At 36.0% G+C, this 27,714-nt stretch overlaps 2 protein-coding genes across 6 annotated transcripts in view; both read left to right on the plus strand.

Moving 5' to 3' along the window:
* The window catches only part of LOC149069986 (trans-1,2-dihydrobenzene-1,2-diol dehydrogenase-like), a 39,224-nt gene extending 38,517 nt beyond the window's left edge, over positions 1 to 707 (plus strand). For all 5 annotated transcript variants that reach the window (XM_089249394.1, XM_089249396.1, XM_089249395.1 and 2 more), the window contains one exon: positions 485 to 707. In XM_089249394.1, coding sequence (XP_089105520.1) covers positions 485 to 582 — 98 coding nt within the window. In that variant the 3' untranslated portion in view covers positions 583 to 707. The remainder of the gene's footprint in view (positions 1 to 484) is intronic.
* Positions 708 to 3,159: 2,452 nt separating this feature from the next.
* Positions 3,160 to 26,520, plus strand: LOC149069989 (NF-X1-type zinc finger protein NFXL1). The gene is made up of 16 exons (XM_089249471.1): positions 3,160 to 3,584; positions 5,573 to 5,737; positions 5,955 to 6,119; positions 8,425 to 8,531; positions 10,242 to 10,375; positions 10,488 to 10,666; positions 11,103 to 11,264; positions 13,424 to 13,755; positions 14,925 to 15,056; positions 15,880 to 15,970; positions 16,080 to 16,203; positions 17,379 to 17,538; positions 19,735 to 19,845; positions 19,963 to 20,067; positions 21,642 to 21,878; positions 24,164 to 26,520. Exons 2-16 carry the CDS (start codon positions 5,581 to 5,583, stop codon positions 24,581 to 24,583), a joined length of 2,616 nt encoding a protein of 871 aa, XP_089105597.1. The 5' UTR covers positions 3,160 to 3,584; positions 5,573 to 5,580; the 3' UTR covers positions 24,584 to 26,520.
* The last annotated feature ends 1,194 nt before the right edge of the window (positions 26,521 to 27,714 follow it).

Genomic DNA, 27,714 nt, shown 5'->3' on the forward strand with positions numbered 1-27,714 from the left:
CCGCTAAATTTAAACAGGAATGCTGTTTTAACGTTTGCGGAGCGGCCATTTTGCGTTTGCGTTTCATGTTAGACCATGCATTCTTTGATGACAATTGTTTGTATTGGTGTGTACATCTCTTAAAGCTTTTCTCCCATCTTTTCCGAATCATCCTGTATATTCTGTGATTAATTCTGAATTTCCATCTATTAATTCTGGGAGTCATTCTGAAGTTTTATCAATTCTGGGATTTTTCTCGTATTCATTCTGAATTTTTATCTCTCTCTCTCTCTGTGATAATGCACAAATCTCTTTCGATGCTGATTTCCTCCTCCCCCCCCCCCAAATGTATTAAATAGGGGCTAAGGAGCCTCAGAAATTATTTTCGGAGTGGACCCTGTGTCTGATAAGAGCGGCCCTGGAGTGGATTTCAATTAATGACATTAGAAGAGTGATATAGGGGGTTATGAAAAATAAAATTTACGTATGTTTCTTCTCTATTCAGGTTTGAAAGAGTGTCCTCAGATGCCCTTGAAAGATACTCTGCTCTACGCCGAAGTTCTGGAAGAGTTGTGCAAGCAAGTCGGAGTCCGTTACTCTTGAATCAAACGAAATTTTGAACTGATATATGCTGTTGCTACTACTGTAATTGCTAAACGCCCGAGATCACAATACATGGGGCTGTATATGTACCCCTTATATAAATAAATAGTTATTTGTTTTGCTTATTCCTTTTTGCCACAGGATAAACAGATCTTATGAATGTTTTGTGGGGGAGATAATCGACGGTATCTGTCTTTTCAAGTTTCTAAACACCAATAAGGTAGATAATGAATGCTGTCGTCAGCCGCGATCCATGAGACTGTTTGTTTTTCGAAATCACTGAAAACAGTGAAGGAACCTATAGCTCAGGAATCCCTGTAAGTAAATTTCTAAGAAGTCCCTGCGAATCAAGACTCGGTCGTGATCCATAGCTCAAATGCCCCCTGGCTATTAGTAGATTTATACGACCCATCTCGGATTCCCTTGCGAATCAAGTTTGAGTCGTAACCTATAGCTAAGGAATCCCTGTAAGTGAACTTGTACGACTCGTCTAGGAAGCCCCCACCTGCGAATCAAGTTTGAGTCATGACCCATAGCTCAAGAATCCCTGCAAGTAAATTTCTAGGAAGTGCCTGCGAATCAAGACTCGGTCGTGATCCATAGCTCAAAAGCCCCTGGCTATTAGTAGATTTATACGACCCATCTCGGATTCCCTCGCGAATCAAGTTTGAGTCGTAACCTATAGCTCAGGAATCCCTGTAAGTGAACTTGTACGACTCGTCTAGGACAGTGGTTCTCAACCTTTGGAAGCCCGCGGCCCAGTTTCCTTCATTTTTGTAAGTGGAAGGCCCGGTCAAACACATGATTAACGGAATATGAATGGGGGAAAAAGGAAACGCAGATCAGTCTCAGCCCGGTATGATGATGTCACGGCCCGGTGGTTGAGAAACACTGGTCTAGAAAGCACCCCCCCCCCCCGGTGAATCAAGTTTGAGTCATGACCGATAGCTCAAGAATCCCTGCAAGTCAAGACTCGGTCGTGATCCATAGCTCTAAAGCCCCTGGCTATTAGTAGATTTATACGACCCATCTCGGATTCCCTTGCGAATAGAGTTTGAGTCGTAACCTATAGCTCAGGAATCCCTATAAGTGAACTTGTACGACTCGTCTAGGAAGCCCCCGCCTGCGAATCAAGTTTGAGTCATGACCCATAGCTCAAGAATCCCTGCAAGTAAATTTCTAGGAAGTCTCTGCGAATCAAGACTCGGTCGTGATCCATAGCTCAAAAGCCCCTGACTATTAGTAGATTTGTACGACTCATCTCGGATTCCCCTGCGAATCAAGTTTGGGTCATGACCCACAGATCAAGAGCCCCTGGCAGTTAGTGGATTTTAGCGATCGAAAGCTGCATAACAAACAGTTATTGGGTTGTACCGATAATGGAGTCACATTCAGGGCCGCAATTAGATGCTTGGTCAACTGGGGCAAAAACGCATTTGGCGCTCCCTTGTAACGTTGAAGGACAGGTTAAAAGGTGAAATTTGTGCCCCAGGAGTTGGACCAGAAGGGGAGCCGAATTCACCCTTTAACTACTTCTTCTACATAGCAAGGGGAGCCAAAATTCCGGTTCGCCCCGGGTGACTAAGTATCTAGTTGCGGATCTGGTCACATTTCACCCAAATATGGCGACATGACCCAAGTCTATGTCAGAATACAGCAGCGTTTGCTGCCGTATCTATCTAGGTAATTTGAGAACTTCATTAATGAATCACAAACGAAAAAATAAGACACGTGCTGCCGTCTATTATTTAGGAAGCAAACGAAAAAAATGTCAATTAGAAGTATTTCTAAACCATAGATGGTAGCAAATTAATGGGGTTTTTTTACTGCCGGTGTGTGAAAGCCGTTCAAATAACTCTGTCGTCTCATGCTCCGGTTTGAAGAGAAGGGAAAGAAAACACACAAGAGTGAAGAGAATATCAACAAAACGCGCGGTGCACGACGCATTTGACTCCTCCAGAAGCAGTCCGCCAATCACGCCCGACGTAAAGCGCTGTCGTGAGGCGTATTGCGCTCAGAAGGAAAAGTCATGCTGCTTTTCTTATTGTTGAGTGGACGGCGTGTCACGCTGGGCGCAGGAAACCTGCTCCAAGGAAAATCCGGCTTTAGGAGCAGGTTTCTACAGCGCGCGCAGCGTAAAAACGCTGATTGGTAAAAAAAAAACTTGAATTTCCGGTTTTATCCAATCAGCGTTTTCACGCTGCACACGGCGCAGAAATTCTACTCCTAGGAAAACCCGGCTTTACTGTAGTTTCTCCCGAAAGCTGCACTGCTGTAGCGTATATAATTTCATAATGTGGGAAATATTTTACCACAGTGTTTATTGCCATCTAGTGTTTAAAGATGATACTAGACGCGAGTTTTATTTTCGTTTTATAAATACCAGATAGCAGCAGCTGTTACTTAATCGGTTCCGTTTTTCCGATGCTTTTTGTTTTCCAAAATCCATAAAAACACGCATACAAATCTGAATGGAAGAAAGAAATATGAAAAAAACGTTTGCCTTTTTCTAAATATATTCTTTTTCTTCTCTTTAAGAGGCAAAAAAGAAAAAAAAAGAGCGAAGTGAAGTGAAGTGTAAAAAAAGTGGAAATGGGGAGAAGTTGACGTGGAGTCGTCCTGGCAGCAGCAGCTGTGAAGCCTGCACAAGGTTTTTGTTTTCATAATTTTGACCTGTGAAGTTGTGCCATCCAAAGCAACTGTTCCAGATCTTCTTTGTGTCCTATGAAAATTGATTTGTGTCCTCATTGAAAGGATCTCTCTCTTGTTGGAACTTTATGAATAGAGTATCGATACCAAAACTCATCGGGAAGCGGCGAATTCTTGCGTACGATTGAAGATGTCATATAGAGGGCCGGCACTGTGACACTACTTCCGGAGAAATCGCTGGCATCCCAGTTTTTATTTTGAGGACACCAGAAGGCTACAATTTTGAGTTTGTGAACCACGTCGATGACATTGCCGCCACCATCACTGAACTGGTGCATCGAAGAAGCGCTGTAGTAAGTACTTGGCTATAACTCATTTCAAAAATTAATTAGTTTTATCAGAGACACTGCTTCCAGTGCCAGTGTCTCTGGTAAAATGTGTGAAGAATAGAGCTTTGTGGCCAGAGGCCACATGGTTTGCTGGTTTTTATGGTTTTGCTGGCCCCTTACCTCCTCCCCCCACACAAGGGTAAGGCTGTCAGGGGGCCCAGGAAAATTACAATTTTTTTCCCACTTTTTTCATGCTATAAGTTCACTATAGAAAGTCCCATTAAAAGAGCGGTTTGGGGGCCTGCCAGAGATACAAGGTGTCTAATTTTCTTGACTACTCATTCCTCGAATTTGCCACCCTGAGCAGTAGCCCACTTAGTCCTGGTGCCAGGTACATACGTTTCTGATTCACACTTTTGGTTATTTGCATGTTTGCACACTTTCTTTGTCACTCTTTTGGTTACTCAATGAGGTGGTCTCTCTCTCTCTCTCTCTCTCTGGGTCATTCCCAGTAGCCTATTCATGAGCGAAGATACAGGGAAGTCCCCCCCCCCCCCCCCCCCATCATCAATGGCAGAGCCGACTGATATAATGTAAAATCAGTATATTAACACATTGTGCTCCCCAGCTTTCAAGCCATTTGCCGCCTATGAGTGTATTTATGGGGGGGGGGGGGGGCGTAGCAAGCTATAGCAAAGGGCAGTAAATTTGAGGAATGTGTGGCCAAAAATATTTGTAGAATGGGAGAAAGATAGCAAAATCATTAATCCATCTCTGCCTATGAAGTGTAGGACCAAGTCAGTGAGTGACTTCAAGCATGTGAGTGAACAAAATAGTGCAAGCACGTCATTAACCTAGTGATTTAGAGACACAGACGTATTTACAGGAGCGAGGGCCAAGTGTGTTACAGTCATAGGTGGAGATAGACTTGGAAGTCTGGGGAGGGGGCACAGTCATTATTGCTGGGGGGGCAGGATGATGATGTCAATTCATATATATATTAGATCAGTTGACTCCACCTTTGACGATAGGGGGGGGGGGGTCAATCTCCCCCCCCCCCCCCCGGTATCTCCGCCCATGGTTACAGTCCAAGGCAGTATATTTAAGAAAAGTGGTAAGTCGTCACGAGAAGAATCAGACTAGAATGCTAGAAGGCTGGCAACATTTATTTAGCCGCAGGCTGCAAAATTAAATCTGCCTGTAGTCAGGCCCATACTAACACACTCTCTGGGCCACTCTTTTTTTTTTTTTGCTTACTGACCTCACTCTATAGGTCACTCTTTTGGTCATTCACATACTTGCATAATCTTTTTGTCACTCACATGCCTGCACACTCTAGATTGCTCTTTTGATCACTAACTGACCTAGTCTTTCTCTCTGTAGGCACCAGTAGGTTTATAGTTTTATCGTGTGTGGGATATTAAAATTTTTCACTCATTCTACAAATTTTCTTGACCTCTCATTACTTAAACCCCCATTACTTATTACCCACCCTGGGCTATAGCCAGCTAAGCCCCCTGTAAATACGCCTCTGAATAGGCCTATGTTGCCGGGCAGTCCCTATGTTGGTTAGGGAGCTAGCCTCTAACTGTGCAGGTCTGGGTTCAGATTCGAGTTTGTGCGTGGATGCTTACTAGCACTAATAAATTCTCTGGATGGATCATGGAGTCCATCCAGAGATGGATGGATTCCTTGATCCCCCTTTGGAATACGTGAGGATCATGTTATAGGGCCTAATCATTATATGGCCCTGCAGTGTGTTAACATTTGAAGATGACACTAGTTTAAAATATTGTGGTTGAGATCCTTTGCATAACTTGAGGTTCCCATCTCCCATTTGAAAAATTTTCTAAGCTACACATATATTCAGCACACGTTCTGGAATGTAGCCTGCAAAATCTGAAAATTCCCCTGAAGGCTAAGTATGAGGTGCATGTGAAGTTGAGTAGTAGTAAAATTGCAGTGTAATATGAAATCTTGACATTCTTTCTTTTTTTTTATTCGCCATCCAGGAAAAATAATGAGTCGCAATAGTAATGCATTTGGTGACCATGGCAGAGGTCGAAGTATGGGCCGTGGCCAAAAACCCTGGACAAGACCAGTTTTGCAAGATCGCTCATCAGGTTTCTTGAATCGTGCTACTTTGCCAACAGAAAATTCTCACAATGTTCAGGAAGGTGAGTTTCTTAAATTTTCTTTGAATAATTTTATCTTGGAAAATAAATGTAAATACTTAATTACTAAACACATTTGTCGGCTTTGCATTTCTCATAAAACATAAACAATGTTTATTAGTATATTTAATAATTGGTCTAATATCGAGATTTCCTTTATACATATATGAATATGATGTGGAAAATTTAAGATCTCAACTTCATTTTCTTTATTATTTAGCACCCTCTAATTCAAACCAAGCGAATCCAAAATTCGAGGAAGCAAGAAAGAGAATGCAACAGGGTATAGAAAAGTTCATAGACAATGCAGATCTAGAATCAACATCTTCTGAAGATGAGCTTGATGACTCTGAAATTATTCAGAAGACCTTTGGAAAATATACGGGTAATTTGTATTAAGTTAACTTTTGGTAATTCCTTTCATTTTGGTTGTCACAAAACCAGTAAACAACAACCGTTCCGTTACAAGGACCAGTATGACGAGTCCAGAATGTTTTAGGCTATATAATGCCCATTTTTGATGGAATGATAGGGGTCATTATAATGAACATTGACTGTGTATTACAGTAAAAACTCCAAAGGTAGTATTTCTTTAATAGATTTTTTTATCAATTTATAGTTGTTTTGTAAATTATCACAGCTGAAGTGAGATTCTCTTGATGTTGACATTCAAAAAGTTTTGAGACTTATTTTATTATATGGAAAAATGAATACAGATAGTGACTGTTTATTTTGTATTTCCTGCGCATTTTTCCATTGTCCATTCAAAGACGTAAATGCGGACTGTCTTTTTTTTCACACTCTTCAGTGCCTTCATCACTGCTCACTCCACTTCTTCAATTATTGCCCCTTAAAAAAATTCCCTATCCAAAGTAAAAGGGAAAAAACCACACAGGGAAATATCAGGCAAATAAGCTAGTTGTAGAAGTATCAGAATGTGATGTTTTGACAGGTTATCTGACACTGGGGAGACACGTGAGTCCTTAAAAATCTGCATGGTTCAGCGAGACACAAGCAACCAGATCTTCGGAATGCCAAGTCGTGGGTGCTCCATTACGACAATGCGCCAGCCCATGGACCCCTCTTGATATCAGATTACCTGTCAAAAAACTGTCAAAACCAGCTTATTCCCCCTAATCTTGGCCCACATGACTTTTCCCTCAGATAAAGAATTTTCTTAAAGGGTAACAATTCTCAGATTCCGAAGAAGTGCAATGAGCAGTGCCTTTGTCACTGGAGGATGTGACAGACTTGCAATCCACATTTTTATTTTTGTATGAACAATGACAAAAATTCATTATTGCATCGGGTATTTACACCGAAGAAAACACCTAATAAATAGTTTCTATCTGTATTCATTCTTTAATGAAATAAGCATTTACCCTCGCGTGTGCATGCATGCTTTTTTTCCAGCTGACAATTTTTTCATATTAAATGAAATTTTCATATTAACTTCATTTGACACGTATTTGAAAGGAAAATATATTTTTAAAAAAAAAGAAATTTTTTTTAAAATATATTTTCCGAACAGCACTGCTCATACAGAACCTTATTGAACACTTGAAAATCCTCAAAAATAGCACATAAAATTGAAGTAATAACGATTTCCAAATATATAACTATTTTGTGATTCAAACTACATTAAGAAAAAAATCTTGATTGTTAACTTCAAGGTGAAAGAAATGCAAATGAAAAATTTCAACAAAATAGTGAAATCACAGCCACACACTTGCTGTGCAACAAACAAAGAGTTGTTGTCGGTAATTAGAACACTCACCAGCAAAAATATAGAATAGAAAGAATATGACCTCAGCTTATGTACAAAGGTGATTAGAATTTTTATCTTCAAACTGGCTGCAGTAATGAATGTTTAAGGGACCCTTTGTGCATATGCAAAGCTGTGCATTTAAGGGTGAAACATGCGCCTTACGAATTGGTGTGTGAAGAACAGTGACGGTTTTTAAATCAAGACATGATGCTTAATGACACTGGGAATCTTTGGCTTTATTTGACTGATTGTAATTATTTATCCTCCTTTACCTAATCAATCATCTACAAATAATTAATGTCATACCATAAAAATTGATTTTTTAATAAAACAAATCATGTGACTTCTTAAACAAATTAAACACCAAAATTCTCTAAGATAAATAATGACTCCTCAATAAGTATGTTTCAAACTAATTTTTCCGCAACTAATAAGTGATGGGAAAACAAAGGTGGAATTTCTTGCCCGGTTAAAGGATTACCTTTGTAAATAATCATATTTTTGTTTTTTAATCAGATCATATGGTAGAGATTGATAAATTGAAAAGTATTTGTTATCACCACTAAAGTTTCTTAGGAGCCAACCATGATTTTTGCTCAGGAAACATGGTCCTAAATAATGTTCGTTTTTCTCGACTCTTCAGAAACTTCATAACTTACTGACTAATGTAACGGTATTAGACAACAGAAAATGTTGTATCATCCTTCGGCTCTAATTTAGCGATCATGTGTAGAAAAATTTAGGTGCAAATATCAATTTTCTATTGTTGCCATAGTGACCCAACACCTGGGATTTGTTAAGCCCTGTTGCGGATTTTTTTTATATACATTTTTTTTATTGAAGAGGTGAATGGTATGTTTTTATAGTAATAATGTTTTTGTATCACATTTGGATTATAATTTTTTCTTGTAATTAAATATAGATGGGGTTGGAGCTTTGCAAAATGCTCGAGACCTGCTTCAAGAGATATTAACCTCAGGTGCTGCTGTGTGTCTAATATGCTTGGAGTCTATCAAAAGGAATGACCAGGTTAGCTAAAGGATCTCTTCCGTATGGCTGTCTTCAATCCCTCCAGCTACCTAGCAGTAGCAGTTGTTTGTTTGTTTTTTTATTAAATACTTGTTGCTTCTAGAGTTGGGTATTATGTCGATAATTGTATTCTAAAGGGTGTCTCAAAAAAAAAAAAAACTGGGATAAATGTTTATGGGAAGTGGATATCATCTGAAGGAATGAGAATTTTGCCGATACCCGTGACTGGAAACATGAGAGAGAAAGTAGTAACAGAGGCACAAAAAGCTGAAATGACACGTCACTGTGATTTGTGGGGAAAAATTTATTGGACATAATTATTATGAATGCAGTACTCTTTTAAATGTCTCATAATCACACAAAATTTTATGCTCAGATGCAAACAAACTGTATTTGTGTCCCAGAACATGTCTAAAACATTCTTGATGGATTCATTGAGTAACTCATTCATTGCCTTCAGCCATTTCCTACTCTAGATGTATATCTGCCAGCCCTGTGTTTGTATACAGATGCATGCTCTTTATATAGTGTGACTGCCATTCGAATGAGGAAAACCAGACATTTTCCTTCTAGCGTACTGATGAACAGTGCTGCTTACCAGCTTTGTGGGATGTTTTTGGATATGGGTTGCCGCAGAGCTGGACAAATTGCAAAAAAGTCTAGGCAGCAGAACAAATTTTTTAGCTGTCAAAAAAATTTACCCGAAGAAAAAGTCCAAAATAATGCTTCTTTTGACTTTTTCAGGGCATAGTGACACTCTTTCATGTTGACAGAATGCTGCTATAAATTTCACACATTTTGTGCTGCTCTCAACCTGCAATTTAGTAACTACCCAAGAAAATTTTAGGTGTAATACAAATTTTTTTAGTCTTCATGGTGACCTGGTGCCTGGGATTTGTCCGACCCCTTGGTTAACATACAAATCTCATTCCTTCAGATTAATGTTTCCCAAAATGGGCAATATTGCCTCGAGGGGGGGGGGGGTAGAAACTACGAGTATAACATAGTATCCTATGGGTGTTGGCTTGAACTGGGGGCGACGAGACAGAAAAAATTCTGATGAAGGGAGTGATGGAACAAAAAGTTTGGGGAACTTTGCTTTCTATGATGTAGGCCTATATCTTCCCTAAAAATTTATACCAGTGATTCCCAACGTGGGCGTTAATGCCCCTTGGGGGAGGCGATGGAATGTTCCGGGAGATAGAAGCTGCGGGTATGACATAGGATCCTATGGGTTAGATTGTGTTGGGGGGTGATGGGAGAAAATAATTTCTAAAGAAGGGGGGGTTGGGACAAAAATGAATTTTGGAAACTGATTTATACTAATATTTTTTAGGCTCCCTTAACATGATAGGCATATTTGACCATGCTACACTATTGAAATTGTTGGCTTGCTAGAACATTACTATATTGCTTTGTGAAATATCTGAAATTACTCAGTTTTTTTAGTTGTGTCCCTATATTACTTACCATGAATTTCTTGATCATGTCTAGATCAAATATTCTCTTTTATTAATGGAATTTTTGTTCGAAAAGTGAAATAAAAACATTTAGTTTTAAGTATTGCACCTTTTACTTTTTATTTTATAATAGCATTTTTTATTTCAAAATCATAGGAACTTTTTAGTAATTTAGTGTTATAAGGTAGTGAAATGTGTACATGTTTTTTATGTTTGTAAGTCATTGAAAAAAGTACTTTTTTAATGTCAGATTTGGTCCTGTGGGAACTGTTATTGCATGATACATGTCTCTTGCATTCAAAAATGGGCAAAGGACAGTATGTTCCACCTTCAGTCAAACACTCCAGATGAATCTGGTGAGAAAAAGCCTCGCACATGGTGCTGGTGAGTTGAGTAACGAAACTATGCATTTGTATTTTGTGATCTTTGATTAGCTACATCGAATTTGATTTTTCTAAAAGCTTATAAAATTTTATTCTTTTTTTCCTCCTCTTAGTCCGAAATGCCGACATGAATACAAAGCTGAAGAAATGCCATCACAGTACTTCTGCTTTTGTGGTAAAGTTGAAAATCCTCCCCATGATCCATGGATAGTTCCTCATTCTTGCGGGAGCATCTGTGCAAAAGACCTTAAACCATATTGTGGTCACCAGTGTCTTCTTCTTTGCCATCCTGGTATGGACATTGTATTTTTCTCAGCATTAAGTCTACTTTGAATAATTAAAATGTACCAGATTAGTTTTAGACTTTGTTCTTGAAAACAAAGTCGGGATAGTCTTTTTATGCAAGAAAATTTCACCCTCGATGGTGGAGGTATCTATCTTTATCTGTTGTATGGCGTAATGTATATGTAATGTAATATATGTGTGCAGTATCAATATGTTTCTCTTGCATTTTACTATATCAGTTTTTTGCTCTGCATTCCAGTTGCAAATATCTTAAAATCTGAAAATTCTTGCAAATTTGTGATTTTGATAGCATTGAGAGGAAAAGCTTCTGTTTTCTTAACTGTTATACACTTTAATATAATAATTGATTATTAGACAATATGTCTGTTTCCATAGAAATGCCATGTATTCTTTCATTCATGCTCATGCATTTTTTATTTTAGGACCATGTCCACCTTGTCCAAAGACAATTCAAACAACCTGCTTTTGTAAGCGCAGCAATCCTGCTATGAAAAGGTGCAGTAATAAAGAGTGGTCGTGTAACAAACCATGTCAGAAGTTACTTTCGTGTGCACAACATCGTTGCCCTGAACCTTGTCACGGAGGTAGGTTCTTACTGTCTACAACTCCACTCATTGTTAAAGAACCCTGCTATTTACAGGTACTACAATGTAAATGCCATATAACAATACTCTGTATGATGATAATCGCCTATATAACAATATTATTCTCTAGTCTAGATGTACTTTTCATAGTGTTAATGTATTCCTTCTTTAAAGATTACTCTTTTATAATTACGTGGTTTCTCTGGTCCTTTGAGTATTGTTATATAGGTGTTTCACTGTATATGCAGGAGTACATCAATTAATGTAAACTAGACATGGCTAAGCTAAAATCTCTGCCAATACAGTGATACCTTAAATAATTAGTTTCAGTATCACATTTGTTAGCTGAAATATGATGATTCAGTAATTAGCTAAAATTGAAAGATAAACTGTATAAAACTTTTAGAAGCAATTTAAAAAAAGAATTCGAAAGGGGATGAAAAACTAAAAAAAAAATTATTTTACAGCAGGGCACGCCAATTTAAATCAGCTTGATTTAAATCATGATTAAAATCACAATTTAAATCACTTGATTTTTATTTAAAAAATCATTGATTTAAATCGCAAAATTTAAATTTTGTTTTCTCTTTACATAAAATCAATGATATTGAAGTAAATGTAACATGGTATGGTTTGCATGTTACTGATATATGATAAAGTTTGTTATTAAAAGAAGTATAGAATTTTTTTTTTGTGTGTGAGGTACATATAGACTTGAACTTAATCCCTAGATACAGTGCAAAAAAAAGCTGCTCTATTTCTAGATTTTTTTGCATGGAAGACATTGAAGAATCTGCATTATATTCAATGCATTGCCATGCGGCACTAGGCCTCCAATAATTAAAAAACAAAGGAATTATTTTTTGTATAAAGCCTTGAATTCTATGGCCTAATTGCTCATTCAAAATAATAATTGATGTTGTGCCAACATATTGAGCTTTCGACTACTTTTCGTATTAAGATTTTGTGTTTCCTCGTTTTTTTACCATAACTCATTAAATCTGTGAAAGAATGAAAATGTGTAAACTATTAAGCAGCATCATGCAAGTTCGAAACACATCCATTTATTGTGCAAGAAACAATCTTGCCAATAGGATTTGCTTTATTTAGTTGATGCTGAATGGCCTTTTGGTTGTGCATCAAATAAATTGACATGTCTGCACCAGATGTGTGATACTGAGATGCCACCACCCATTCACTTTAATGATTGAAGGGGTCCCTCATGAATAAAAGCACTTTCTACGAGAAAAATGTTAATCCATGAAGTTAATTTGTGCTCAATGTTACATGACCTTTCAAGTTACATGAGCACAGATTTTTAGTGTTCGTATTTTTTTGCTTATAGTTTGTTTATTCATTAATGCTTAATTAAATTAAGATTTATTAAGAGGAATTAGTGGAGAAAAGCGGTTAGGTGATATGAAAATACACCTTCTTAATGATCAACAAGATTTGTTTTAATTAATAAGCAGTCAGTTAATTTTAATAAAAAAAATCTGATTTTTTTTATTTTTTTCATATCCTGTTTTACAACTATGTGCACAGCGTTTTTACAATTCTTCTTCTTACAGATTTTCAAAGTGTATTCATAGTAAGGCTTCTTTTCTCCCAAGGCTTTGTTTTTTTTTTTGGTTGGAGCAGAGGTTGAAAATCTGCCTAAAATAAATTGCACTTATGTTTTTATTTTTAGAAGGCTTTAAACAATTGAGACATTTGTTTTTCCAATCGAGGCAAAAAAAATATTTCAGCTGTGTTGGGATGCCATTTTGTAGTGAGACAAACTTTTCTCATTGGAGGTCTATTTACATACATCAGTTCAGTTTCTGTGGCATCCGAAACATATTTGGATCGGATTCCGAATTGTTTCTTATAAGTATGAATAAATAGACTACTAGAGGGAAGAAGAATGTTTTCTGAACTGAGAGGAGTTATATATGTTGGAACAGAAATTGCCTGTGACACGTGTATGAATAGACCTTAAATCCAGCGTATTTTTATTGCTATCTATTGGAATTTTTTTTTTCTGTATTATTGAACAAACATTCAAGACGAGTATAATATATACCTTTTGTGTTGTATTGATGTTGTATACTGTCATGCAATACAGTGTTCATTGTATAATTTATTCTTTTTTAAATCTTTATTCTCGTTCTTGATAGGTGAATGCCCACCATGCACATTACAAAGTGAGCAGAGTTGTAATTGTCGAAATGAGAAGATACTCAGGCCATGTGACAGCCCAAACTGGAAGTGCGAAAAAGTGTGTGGCAAACCATTAGACTGTGAAAACCACATTTGTACCATAGTGTGTCACAGTGGAAAGTGCAGTTCATGTCCCAAATCTGGAGCTAGACCCTGTCCATGTAACAAAAAAGTCATGTGGTTGCCATGTACCGAAGAGGTTGTTCCTTGTGGTGATACATGTGATAAACTTTTGGAATGTGGCTTGCATAAGTGCAGTCAACGATGCCATCTTGGTACTTGTGGTATTGTGAGTATACATTTTTACGTCTTTCATTTAGCCATGATAAGTAATAAACCATCTTAAAGTTATATAAATTTTTTTAGATATATGTATGGGTATGATTTTAGGTAATATGCGAAGTTTTCATACTGTATTTTCCTATTTTCATATCTGTTTCAAAATTGGTTTTTATTCAAGGATTTCATGTAGTTTTTCCCCATCATTTATTCATTGTCCTTTAAATCATGAATAGTTTTTCGTTGTCATGGTATTCTGCTGATTGCAAACAAAGCCAGTTTTATCTACTATGATGAATCCTGACTATGACAGTGAAATGTCATTTAAAAACGAGGGATAAAAAGTTGAGCGTGTTGTTGTGCAAGACTACTATATAGCAGTTTTGCACTTTCATGTGACTTGTTATCACTCAAAGTAGCTTGCAGTAGGTGACCAGCCATACCCATGCAAAATGCATATTTTAAAGTTTTTCATTCAGTCCTCTTCAATGACTCTTATAACTCCATCTTCAAAATACAGTATAACCTGTCACTTATTAATTTTATATAAGTGAAAAAATGAAATAGGCTATTACACTTAAAAATACATATTTAATTAATGCATTTAAATTTCTTCATTGTAGAATATGGTAATTGAAGTATTGAATTGTGTACAAGTTTATTTTCTATCACCTATTCAAAAGGTTAATATTTGTAAGTGTATTTGTTTTTCGTCATATTCTACTAGATGAAGTTGTTTAATAAATCCATAAAATTTTACTTTGTACCGTACTTCTATATTTTGGATATTTCTCTGAGTTGGACAGATTTTAATGGAACCGTATGTGACTAACTTAGACAGGTTTTACTGTATTCAGATCCTTCAGACTCTTGAGATCATGAAATGATGTTTAACTGTAGTAAAAATCTGGTCTGTTCATTTAAAAATACAATAAATTTATTATGATCCATTTGAATAGAAGTCAAGTGCTGCACAGAACTTGTATTTTACTTTTCCGATTGATGATCCTGTGGTTTCTCCTAGTTTCCATTCAACAATGTAATTAAAATCAAGTCTGGCATTAAATTTTCTGATTACAGAATTGTTGCGAGTAATTGAAAATTTAAACTGCAATAAAGATTCAGTTTTCAGGACAGGGATTAGCCAATTAAAATTTTTGTGTGTCTGTGTCATTTCAGTGCTTGCAAATGCGCACAATGAAATGTCGCTGTGGGCAGCGTGTCAAGTCTGTTCCATGCTGCAAAGAATTCATCTGTGATACCAAGTGCAAAAGGAAACGGGACTGCCGAAAACATAATTGTAACAGGAAGGTATGAATAATATATATACATACAAGTACATTGCAGATATTGTTGAATGAAATGTAAATTGAGCATGAAATATGATGTTTCATGTTTTTTTTTAGTTTCATTGAATGAGATAAATTGCTTAAAATATATGTCTTATGCAAGTCAGGGTGCAAATACTGCGTACATTAATTTTGACAAAATACCAAAGTATAGGGTCGTTAAGTTTTTTCTAATGTGCTATGCAATTATAAAAATAGAAAGAATATTCTTGCAGTAGAAAGGGCCTGGCAAATCCCAGGTCGCTACAGTGATTAGAAAATTGCCATTGGCACCTAAAATTTTCTGTCACTGATTGCTAAATTGGAGTCTGTTAATGACACAAAAATTTTCTGATTTCATGACTCTTTCCCCCTCCCCCCTTCCCATAACATGAAGATCCTAAAAAGTTAAAAAAAACCAGCAACATTATTTTGGACTTTTTCTCTTGAGAGCAGAATCTCAAGCTTGGCTCCTAAGAAGTTTGGCTGACACCTAAATTTTTTTTATTTTTTCAAACTCTGCAGTAGGTCTAGACAAGACGGGAATATGTCTAGAGATACGAGATATTTTTTGAAATTGAGAGAAATAACAATGGAGGAGGGGGGGGGGGGTCAATTCTTAAGTTTAAAAGTTATGTTCCTGACAAAAACTGCTTTAATAGTTCACTTCGAACCATATTTTACTGCAGTAGAAAATATTCTACTCAAGTTTTAATGTTATCAACTAGTTAAAATTGTTCATACCAATATTGTACTGTCCATTTTTAATGTTATGTCTGAATAGTTTCTATGTTACATGTTTTTAGTGTTGCATTGGTGATTGCCCACCATGTGAAGCTCCATGTACTAGAACTCTAAACTGTGGTGTCCACAAGTGCCAAAGTCGGTGTCATGGTGGTAAGCGATTATATCAGTATTGAAAAAAAATTGTTCCCTCTCTCACTTCATGACTATTTCCTTCAAAAAGAAATGTTTAAATGGCTTCATTTGTATGTTCTTATTTCAGGTCCATGTTTTCCGTGCAGGGAAATTGTTGATATTAAATGCTTTTGTGGTCAGTCAAAAATAACTGTTCCTTGTGGTAGGAGGAAATCTGATGTTCCTCCACCTCGCTGCAAAGCTGACTGCCAGTAAATATAGAAATTTTAAAATATATCATTCATAGTTATGTCAGTTAGTTGATGAAGTTAACTAAAACAGAATTTTTCCATTCTTGATCACTGGAAACCAAGTTTAATGTCAAATGCCACACATCTTCAGTCCTCAAAGTAATACTCTTTATCATCTAGTACCTTTCACCATTGTGTCAGTTGCACAATGCCCTGGTCCATTGAAATTGAGGTTCTTGGGTGCAAAGAGCCTGTGGATATCTTTGCAAGACTTCCTCATCCATGAGGGATTTTCCATGAAGGTAGTCATTCAGAAAACAGAAGATGGATAATTTGTTGGTTGATGGTCTAAGGGAGACAGTATCATCCACCATATGCTTTGGACCTATTACCACCAAATTATTCATCTCTTCCCATTTACTGGGAAAACCACCTTTATGAAAAATACTTTGCAACCAAGACAGACTTAACTCCCATAGACTTCTTTGGATCTGAGAACTGCAATTTTACCCTCATGCCAATGTGCAGCTGGAGGTATGTTGATAAAAGGTATCAAATCCCAATGGGGATGACTAATATAACATTTATATTTGCTGTTTATCTTCTTTCTGATGATCAAAAATAGCAGAAAAATTTTGGTTACCTTCCATTATAATCACAATCTGCAGTTATTTATATTTGTTTTATCTGTAGAAAACTTATTGCAAGAAAAATTCAAATATGTTACAGAGAAATGCATGAAAATTGTTTTGATTCTGTGTAAAATTAAACACACTATTCGGCATTGACTGCGGAAGCAGTCATTATAAGGAGGTTCTGCTTCTAAGTTACATATTAGACATACTCAATTTCTCAATTCTTGAATTCTTCTCCAAGAAGTCGATCCAAGTGTATGATCTGTAAGTGTTCATTGACCATTTCTCATGTCCTCATTCTCAAAATATTCTATTTCATTCTTTTTCAAGTGGCAACAGTAATGTGTCTTGTATTTTTAACTTAAACAGAGCCATTAGTTTTTATGAGTTACAAATTTTCATTTCATTTTTTTATAACGTTTTCATTATATCCATAAAATTATATTATGGTCGTACATTCTATTTATTACATATTTTTATATGCTTAACCCGTTATATTTGTATGAAATGAGCAGTAGATCTGATAGTTCTTTGTGCCCTAAAGCATATTTACATTTCTAGGCTACCTGCTGATTGTCATCATGAGCAACGACAGAAACACCGCTGCCACTTTGGGGATTGTCCACCTTGTCGGAAATTATGTGAGAAGATTCATCCATGTGGTCATAGATGTCCAGCAAAATGTCATTCAGCTGTGCTTACCAAAGTGGAGCTCAAAAAGGTAGAAAAGCTTATCGATATCAGCTCAGTATTTGAACAGTTCAACCAAATTGATGAAACCTTATGAGATTTATGTCAATAAGTTAAGAATCATATCACTTTTATATACAAGAGAATTCATAGAGAAGTACAGCGTAACCCCAATATAATGATACTCTGCAGGCCAAGAAAAAATATCATTGCAGAGGGATTATCGTTATATTAAGAGACAGTTTAACATTAAAGTGTAGACATTTCCGAACAAGACTTGAAAAAATATCGTTGTGGAGGTGCTTATTGTTTTATCAAGTATCATTGTAGTGAGGTTTCACTGTATACAGTTTCTAGCTGCTATGTAAAACAGTAACAGTTGATGACCACAGCTTTGATCCATTAGGCAGATGTACTATGTTACATGACAGGTGACTCACGAGAGAGTCTGACGAGTTCCATGAGACAATTGTCACAAGAGGCTCTTTCCTGGATATGTCAAGTCATCAGGTAATGTCACAGTTGCACCTTGACAGTAAGTGGCAACTTAATTCTTCAGTTGGATCAAAAATATTGTTGCGCAATAGGTACCAATTCCGTTTTGCTCAATCTAAGAACTTAAAGTGTTTTTTCCACTGCAAACATAGCTGTTTTGATTGACTAAACACCTGACGCACATGCTATCCCTTACGTCGATGGTTCTCAACCTTTGGAAGCCCGCAGCCCAGTTGAATTATTTTTTGGGGTTGTGAAGGCCTGGTCATAAGCATGACTAAGGGGAAATAAATGGATAAAAGTGAAACAAGGAATCACGGCCCGGTTCGACTTATGTTAGGACCCAGCTGTTGAAAAGAAAAAAACAGCCTTACACCACACTACCCTCAGTAGTGGGACTTGGGCTTTGTTAGTACATCTACCTAACAGATTGCAGTTGTGGTCCATGTTTTCAGTTTTTACTGTTTTACATCATTTGGAAACTATATTCCTTTACTTTATCAATTCGTTCTGCTTATTCACTTGAAATTTTGTACTGATTGCTAGTTCCAATTTCTGCTACATTTTATTTGATTGAACTGTATAGTCCTCATTAATATTATTCTTTTTAACCTATAAACATCTGAAGTATATGTTTTGTAGTTGACTAGCTCAATTTCAGCTTTACATAGCATGGGAAATACAGTATATCATCCCCCTTCATGCCAGAAACATGAATGTGCAAATTTCCAAAATGTGGGAAATGATGTTTGAATGTTTACTCTAGCCATGTTACTTTGGGAGTGTTATTTCCCTAAAATACTTTTAACATGCATTTCAAATGGGTAGAACAGTCACGTTTGTGGCAAAAATTAGATAGCCAAAATAGGGATCTAACCAGCTGATAAACCTCAGTGAAAAAAAGTGAAAATTTGCACATTCATACTTCTGTCATGGAGACGACGACGATACATGCTGAAAACTCACCAGTTTGGAGCAAATATTCAACTAATAAGTGTGAAGTATGCAAGAAGAAGAAGTAAACTTGCTTAACTTCTTTGAATGACAAAGTGATGTCACATTCTAGGAAGATCTTTAAATGATGCAAGAAGCAATTTTCAGATAAGTTTTCGCAGTTCATTATAGATTCAAGGAGTGTTGAGTGAGCTATGACCCTCCCCATATTTTCCAGGCAAAACAACAGAGACGAGAAAACATCCCTGAATAATGTTGGTTAAGATTATCAACGCCTTTCTTGAATGATATAGTAAACGATGACCATTGGAACGCACATTTCATACAGAAGAGATTGATTGATTGATGATCGTTCACGCCCAGAGCTGTTGTGCAAGACAACTTCCTCTCTTCACCTCCTAGGAGGCTGGGTCGTGTTGGAGAGCAGAAGAGAATTCTTATTTAAAAAGAGCAATGAAGGGAGTTTGACGTTTCATTTTTTTGTTCTGTTTTGTTCTTGCTTTTGTTGTTAATTGATTTATCCTGGATACTGTAGTGTGTATAGGGCTGACTCTGTGTAAGAACTGTGCTCTGTATTGGAGCAAAACTAATGAATGAACATGATCTTCACTATTTTTCATGGGAATATTTCTCTTAATGTATAGCAGATGCTTCATTAATAATTAGTGATGTGTGCATGAATCTGGTTACACATGAGAAATAGTTTCTAAAGACTTTAACTATTTTTTACCCTATTGTTTTCTTTAAACTATTTCATGTATATTTATTTATTTTCAAGAAAAAAGATGGTCCTTGGGATTTACTGAACTCCTACAGAATGGAACTGGTGGATAAGCCCTGTCCTCCCTGCATTGTTCCAATTTCATTGTCATGTCTTGGTGCTCACACAGTAAGGATATCTCATAGGTTTTTTCCATTCTCTTTAATTGCCATATGCACATTTATAAATGAATGGAATTAGTCATTACACTCATCTCCTAATCCAACTTTTCCTTTTCTTTTTAAGATTCATGAATTTCCATGTCATGAGTGCCGACCATGGTCATGTGGAAAAATTTGTGGTAGATCTCTAGCATGCGGGAATCATGTTTGTGAGATCATATGCCATGAGGTGAGAGATACTTCTAGCTCAAACATGGTAGTTTGTTTCTGTTGCACAGGGGGAAACCTTTTGGTAATGCAGTAGGGTCTCTCTCTCTCAACTGGTCTAATAGGAACCAAGGCTCAGCTATTTGAGAGAAAATTCTGTTAAACAAATGGGGGGATGAAACCAGTGGCAAATTAATAACTTATAGAAGGTGAATAGGAAAGTCTTTTCTACCAGAAATAACTTGTGAATGAAGAAAAGTACATCTATTCAACTTTTTGAATCATATTTAGAATATTTTACAATTCTTTGAAGTTCTGTAAATCAAAATACAATTTTGTCAAGTTCCGTCACACAAAATAGCACCAATTTTTGGGAGCCATCTAATGATTTGACTGTATTTTTGTTTTTAATTTTGATAGGATTAAAGGGTTTCTGGCAACTTTGACAGTGTGGGGGGGAATTAAAAATGGTCAAGGAAAATGCAAAATATTGCCCAAAAGTCAAGGAAAATTTTTGGAAAGGTTAAGTATCTGAAGTTTTGGTCAATGAAATAATCGAGCAGATTTTGTGTCAAAAGTAAGATGAAGTAATATATAAGAATCAGATCGGGTTGTAAGGCCAAAGAACCAGGAAGAAAAGGTTGTTAACTGTTGGCCGAGAGAACATATCGAATGCTCTGGTTTAGGCATCTATGCAAATAAGTGTGATTATAAATTATTCTCTTTGGCTCTAGTATATATATAAATCATGATATGTCTAGGAAGTGAAGTGAAGCAGATTTTATTGGGAATCTCATTTAAGTTGTTTAAATTTAGATTTCAAAATTTTAAGTGTGTATCAATTGATAATTTTCAGTATCAAAATAGTTAAATGTGTAAGATGAAAAAAATTTGTTAAAAAATCACAATCCGACCACAATAAATAACAAATTTTTTTACATGGTTCAATCAGAATTGGTTATTTTTTTAACAAATACACAGTATAGTCTCGATAATCCAAAGTGAAAGGGACCGAGGCTACCTCCGATTACTGAAAACCTTTATTATCTGAAAAACAATACAAATTGACTTTCAGATGTGTGGGCCTTAGACGTACATATTCGTATTTACTCTGACCTACTTTGTTCTCAATTCAATGACTTAGTTCATTAAAAATTAGAGCTGCTAAAACTAATGACCTCTTTATAAAAGAGGTTGACAGAGACTCTTGTATCCCAGGCTCTGATATGACTGTTATTTTTAATTTTTTTACACTATAAATTTACTATATATCAATACTGCTTTTATTAGCCCAATATCATATAAATTTATTATAGAGGAGCCTGTGAAAAATTGTAGTATGGGGGAGGTTCTCTCCACCAAAAACTTTGGCCTAGGAATCAAGACCCCCCCCCCCCCTTAAAACTGAAATTACTCTCATTTGCTGGAAGAATCAAATAAAATGAAAGGGAAGCAGGTTCTTGGCAGAAAACAGAAAAAGAGGTTTTAAGAAGGAATTTCAAAAAATTCCAACGCACACACACACACACCTCAGATTATCTGGAACCTCAAACTTTCAAGACTCTACCGGAATTTGACGACTATTTTCTTTTGCAGCAGAGTGAAAACTGCAGCCCTTGTGAAAGAATGTGTGAGAGGAAACGGCCAGAAGGTTGTGTTCATCATTGCCATAGGATTTGTCACCCCGGGGGATGTCATCCTTGCAAAGAAAGCATCAAAATGAAATGTCACTGCCAGCTCAATCAGCTATATTTGATATGTCATGAGTGGACTTCTTCTTCAGTCGAAAAGCAAGACAAACTTCTTTCATGTAAAAACACATGTCCAAAACAGGTTTGTCATAAAATTATTATTTTTTAATTTATACACAGTAACTTCTTTTTAACACTATAGGCTCCAGTCATGGATTTTGTGCTGCAAGGCTAGTAAACAAAAATTAGACTTTACTATGCAAAACCACACAGTTGGTTTGAAGCACTTTGGGAATTGCCTAAACATTTCAAAGAAATCTTATTGTTCTTTTTAGTATATTGTTTTCATTTGGTGGAATTACAAAAAAAAATGTCTTCATAAAATTATGCAGAGGTTACCATATTACTGGGTAATTAGTTCTAGGCCTTTTTGAGAGCACCTAAACCTATGGATTATATAAAACCAAATTTTGTCATTAAGTTTACACTTACGTTCATTCATTGTATGGTCAATTGAATAAGCATGAAATGTCATTCAGTGTTATGAGAGTTATTTCAAAAGTAGCGATGCATTGTCCTATAGGTAGAAAAGTACACTGACATTGGGTACACTGACAATGCTGACTTTGATCATGGTCCTTTATCTTTTTTTTTTTTCCTCATGGTCTTTTTGTCATTGCTACACCTTGTCAAGTTTGAGTAGCAAGAGTTTACTTACTAGGGTGGCAGCTGTTCAGAATCCTGACAATTGTGAAGTGTGCTCTGTCATACGGTTCTTTAAATGTGAACTAGTACCCAAAGAAGGAGGTGCAAATGAAAGCTGATCTCCTTGTTAAAAAGTCTGGCCACAGACTCACAACAGTACAAATATTCAATTATTACACTTCTCTCATAGTTTAAAAAACAGATGGCAGCACTATAACAAGCATTTCACAGAATCAAGCTTCATGTTAGATTCCCACCACATGCATATGCATATTCCAACATGTAGTTATTCATTAGAAATTCTGTAGAGAAATATGGATGAGGTGCATATGTTGTTTAGTAGTACAGTCCACGACGCTTAATGTGATCACATGTGGACTTGCTCTGTTTCTGATAACAATAACCAAATGATTTCTATACCCAAAAAAAGTCTTGTTTGCATGGTAACTATATGTACCGTTTTGTTGAACGAAACTTATGGTAAATGGGTCAATTTTTTTTTTCTTTTGCACATAATTGGTGTTGTCACTCTCAAAAATGTTCAATCTAATTTTTTATTAATTCCTTTCTGAAATGGGACTTTTTCCCCTTTATGCTAGAATTCTGGTTTTTTTTCCCAGCCATTTTAAGGAATTGGAATGGAACAGTCTAATTACGATATTTACGCAAATTACGATATTTTTTTAAATGTACAGTACATTTCATAGATCCCTTAAGAAAATCTCTCGGAAAAATGAATTTGAATTTGATCGATTGAAATAAACTGATCAAGAACTGAAAAAAAAAATGCTTTTCCTAAAAATGCCTTCACTATAGACAGGCCCACAGCGAGAGCAAATACTACGGACTAAAAACAACATTAAGCACAAAATGTTTGTCAACAAAGTAGGAAGGAGAGAACACCTTCAAGCCTCCTACATAGTCTTGCAGCATGATAACGATAACTTACAAAGAAAAAAATAAATGTGGTTAAACCTTAGCTTCAGAATGCGCACTAAAAACTTTCAACGGAAAAAAAAATTGACAACATTATCCGAAATTCGGATAGCTATAAAAAAAAATTTTCTCTTGTTACGGTCCATTCTTTGCAAAAATTACAATACCCGGATGATAATATTATCCATAATTCTAATAAACGGCATTGACTGTACTAAAAATTCATGCACAACACTAGATACCTAGGTACACATAAGGTGACTAAATACCCTAGCTGGTTCATCGAGGGTAGAAAAATCAGCTTTTCTGCTTGAAGTGAGGTCTAATCATTAAAAAAATGGCATAGAGAGCAATTATTGGCTGTAGCGATAATAATGACGTCACACTACACATTAATGGTGGATAGCAAGTCCCTCAAATTTTTCCAGTGATTGTAAGTGCACATGTTCACTTCCAGCACAACCCATTCGGTAGTAAATTGCCCGTGGTGATAGACCCAAATTGTACCCAGTTGAAAGAGAGAAAAAAGTACCCAAAGCAAATAAATGTTGGGACAATAGTAGCAATAAGGCATGAACTAGTGATTAGTTTGTAGTAGATATTTTGTGAAAGAAAAATGTTTTTTGAGCAAATAAAAACCACTGTATTTTCACTTTGTTAACACCCCTCATATTTTAGTAACTTTTGATTTTGTTATTAATAGCATATCAATTAGGTCGAAAGGTATTATATCTTGATTTTTATAGAAGTTATTTGATTGAACTTTTTTTTTCTCCCTTTTCACAGTTGTCTTGCGGGCATCGCTGTCCATGGACCTGTCACAAAGACTCTTGTCCGGACCGGTCAGTCTGCAAAAAGAAAGTCACACTCCGTTGTAAGTGCAAGAGACTTAAAAAGGACGTGCAGTGCACCAGTCTTCTGCAGAATGAGCTGCTTCCGTGTGATGAGGAATGCTTGAAAATACAGAAGCAAAAAATCGCGGAAGAAGAAGCTAAAAAGGAGCTCGAGAAGATGGAGAGAGAAAGACAGCAACAGCTCGAAGTTGAAGAGTTCCAGAGGAAGATGGAAGGCAGGAAGAAAAGGCACAAGAAACCAAAAGAAATCAAAGCTGATAATCGTTCCTGGACTAGGAATCATTTCTTGTTGATTTTGCTGTTTTTTGTTATGATTGCTGCTGCAATAATCATTAGTCAGTTTGCCTCGTAACTGAATTTGTTTTATAGAGTTTTTATATGTCTCTTGAAAAGAAATATATTACATATGTTACAGTAGATGTGATAAATCCAGTTATTATGCATAATTACTGGCCATTTTGGTAAATTTGATAGATTTTTGCAAGTTTATTCATAATTTTATTTCATTTTGTACATTTACCATTGATTTTGTATAACTCCCAGCTCCTATTGGTAAATATGGTAAATCGTCAATTAATTACTTAAATTTATTGGACATTTTGCTCAAACTTCACCCTATGATGATGGATTTGATTGGTGGTGGTATTCATTATGTTTAAAAATATCGATAAATGTGAAGAAACCTAACATTACAATACTGATAACAACACTGTTCTACAAATAAAAATGAAAATCGTTTTTCTGGGGATAACAGTCGTAATTCTTATAGAAATCGACCTTCTGAATTCAAATCTATAATTTGTTTCTCTGTGCCGGTATAGTTTTCAAGTTATAAGCGATTTCGGATTCTCCCCCTCCTCCTGCTGTAGTGTATGCCTATATGTCTATGTAAGCAAAATATGTAATAATCACTATTCTAGTCACGTTTAAAATTGTATGAAACATTCAAAGTGGAATGAAACAAGAAAGTAAATACAAAGGCCCATGAATTATATCATATAATTTTATGAAAAAAAACTTATTTACAGATAGAAAATATCAACAAATTTTATTTTACTCCAAGATTTTAAAAGACATTTTTTTCTCTTGTGATGATTTTTGATCTCTCGAATATTGTTCTAGCAATAGTCAGCATGCATTAGAGACATCTGTTTCCCTTCATACAGCTTTTCTATAGTCATTGTGTCTTTATGAAATCTTTCAACCATGTTCATCTAAAACATAGTTTCCCAACCGTTTTGTTCCATCCTCCCATTCTTCAGAAATTTTTTTCTCTCACCCCCCCAACTCAAGCATACCCATAGGATCCTACGCTATACCTGTAGCCTCTATTGCCCACTTTGGGAAACACTGATTCACACAGTTCTGAGAACCATTTCCCAGAAAAATGATGCAGATGTGAATCTCTAGAAAATGCATTTTTTGCCCGAAAAAAGTTGAAATGATGGCCCTGGTTTCTATCCTTACAACACTTAAATGCAAATACAGCTGACGCTCATTATAGCAACCATTCCATTACTATGACCGGTAGGGTAAGTCTCAAATGCTTTTATATAACAAATAACATGTGTTTTTCATATAATGAATAACATATGTTCCTTTCGATTTAACAACTATAACTTCATATAATATCAAATATAACTTCCATTTTCGATTGGAGGGGGTCATTGTAAGGAGTGTCGAGTCTAGTTTTATGGCAAAATATGTGCAATGCACCCATCATATATGGGGGAGGGGAAACTAATAAGTGGTTGAATTTTAGTGATATCTCCACATTATTTCTCTTCTATATTTTTCATACCAACTTCAATCAGGTATTGGGCATGATCGCTGTTAAAGGTGATAAATGTAGAAAAATTTGTCAAACTAGCCGAGATGATTAGTAATTGAATAACAATGAGTAATTATGCATAATTACCAATTGGTTACATTTACCATAACATATATATTTTGTTTATTATTTTTAAGTCTTATATTTTTCTGTCTTAATTTGTTTCTCAATGTCTTTCAGAAGTTAATACCACCTCCCTTTCAGATCTGTTTCTACTTAGTCTGCAATTCCGATCATTAGACGATGACAGAACTGTGAATATTTTGAATAATTTATAAAGCATAAATGTTATTGTTATAAGGTTGACTTGTAAGACCAGACATATGATATGTAAATAATTTCATAGCTGTAATTTTTATTTCTAAACTGATTCTCAATCCCCAGTACTCTTCTGTGTAACATATTTCGGTGGTATTTTATCCACTGTATTTGCTGAATAAAAGTCATTTGTGATTTCAGCTACCCTCTTGTAGCTTTACATTGAGTTTTCAAGGACCGCCGAACAATTCTTTTTTTATTATTTGTTATTTGTTTGAGTTTTTGTTGTTATCAAATTTTCTTCCTTTTTTTATGTTAAAATATTAATACGTACTTGGAGGATTATAAAAGGCTGAACTCTATCTCAACAAAAATCTCCTTCATAGAATTACACACAGTATGATATATATCATATTGGGTTTATGGAAATTTCACCTCTAGCATTTTGGAAATTTTGCTGACATTTACTGAGCGTCTCTATTTTTCTCATTTAAAGATAGTCGCTCTACTACTACATTACTGAAATCATGATACAAATTTGTGATGAATTACTATGCAATTCACAAAGGGAGAAAAAATAATTACAAATAATATTTGAAGCCATAAATTTGTGTAAACTATCGACATTCACGATTACAGCAAAGAGATAACAGCATGGTTCCCAGGTACTATATTTGGGCCAGGAGTCTTTAACACATCGCCCACAGACCACATGACGTTGTTGAGGTTATTACTACTTAACACACACGCATACATGCACCTCATACACATTCCTCTATGAAATTTCTAACGAGTTGGTACACGCCAGAGTGTATGTGTTGTGAACCTAACGAAGTTTGTTTCTATTTAATACTTGTTATGTGTAGTGCTGCCATCAATTTTTCTATCTATCTATGAATGAAGTGTAATGATTGAATAATTGTACCGTTGTAGTCCTGTTGCTCTCTGTGGTGGGACAGGAAGATCGCTTACATTTGTGCCAGTTATAGAGGCTTTTAGCCATAGCCCACCAATGAAAAAGCACACATAGCTACAGAATTTGATTCTGTTAGAGAGGAATTAATGCTAAAAGCCTCTCCTGGTTTTAGGATTTTCCATGGCGTTTGATCATGAAGAACCACAAAGCTGTCATGGAATTCAGTCGGAAATCCGGTAACTAGAGAGGTGGTGGGCCAGATTAGTGAGTGACCTAAAGAGTGTGTGTAAGTGTAATTGTAGAGATTATATAGCATGGGAGTGACCTATAGTAATGTTTCTCTACCTCCGGACCCTGACATCCGCCAAACCGGGCCGTGAGTGATTCGCTGTTTTATATTCCCCCATTCATTTTTCATTAGTTATGTGTATGACAGGGGTGGGACACAAGAAAATGAAGTAATTAACTTTTTATACAG

This window comes from Pholcus phalangioides, unplaced genomic scaffold (genome assembly GCF_987345545.1).
Source record: "Pholcus phalangioides strain wild (caught in Gottingen) unplaced genomic scaffold, Ppha-v1.0 ptg000022l_1, whole genome shotgun sequence".
NCBI lineage: Eukaryota > Metazoa > Arthropoda > Arachnida > Araneae > Pholcidae > Pholcus > Pholcus phalangioides.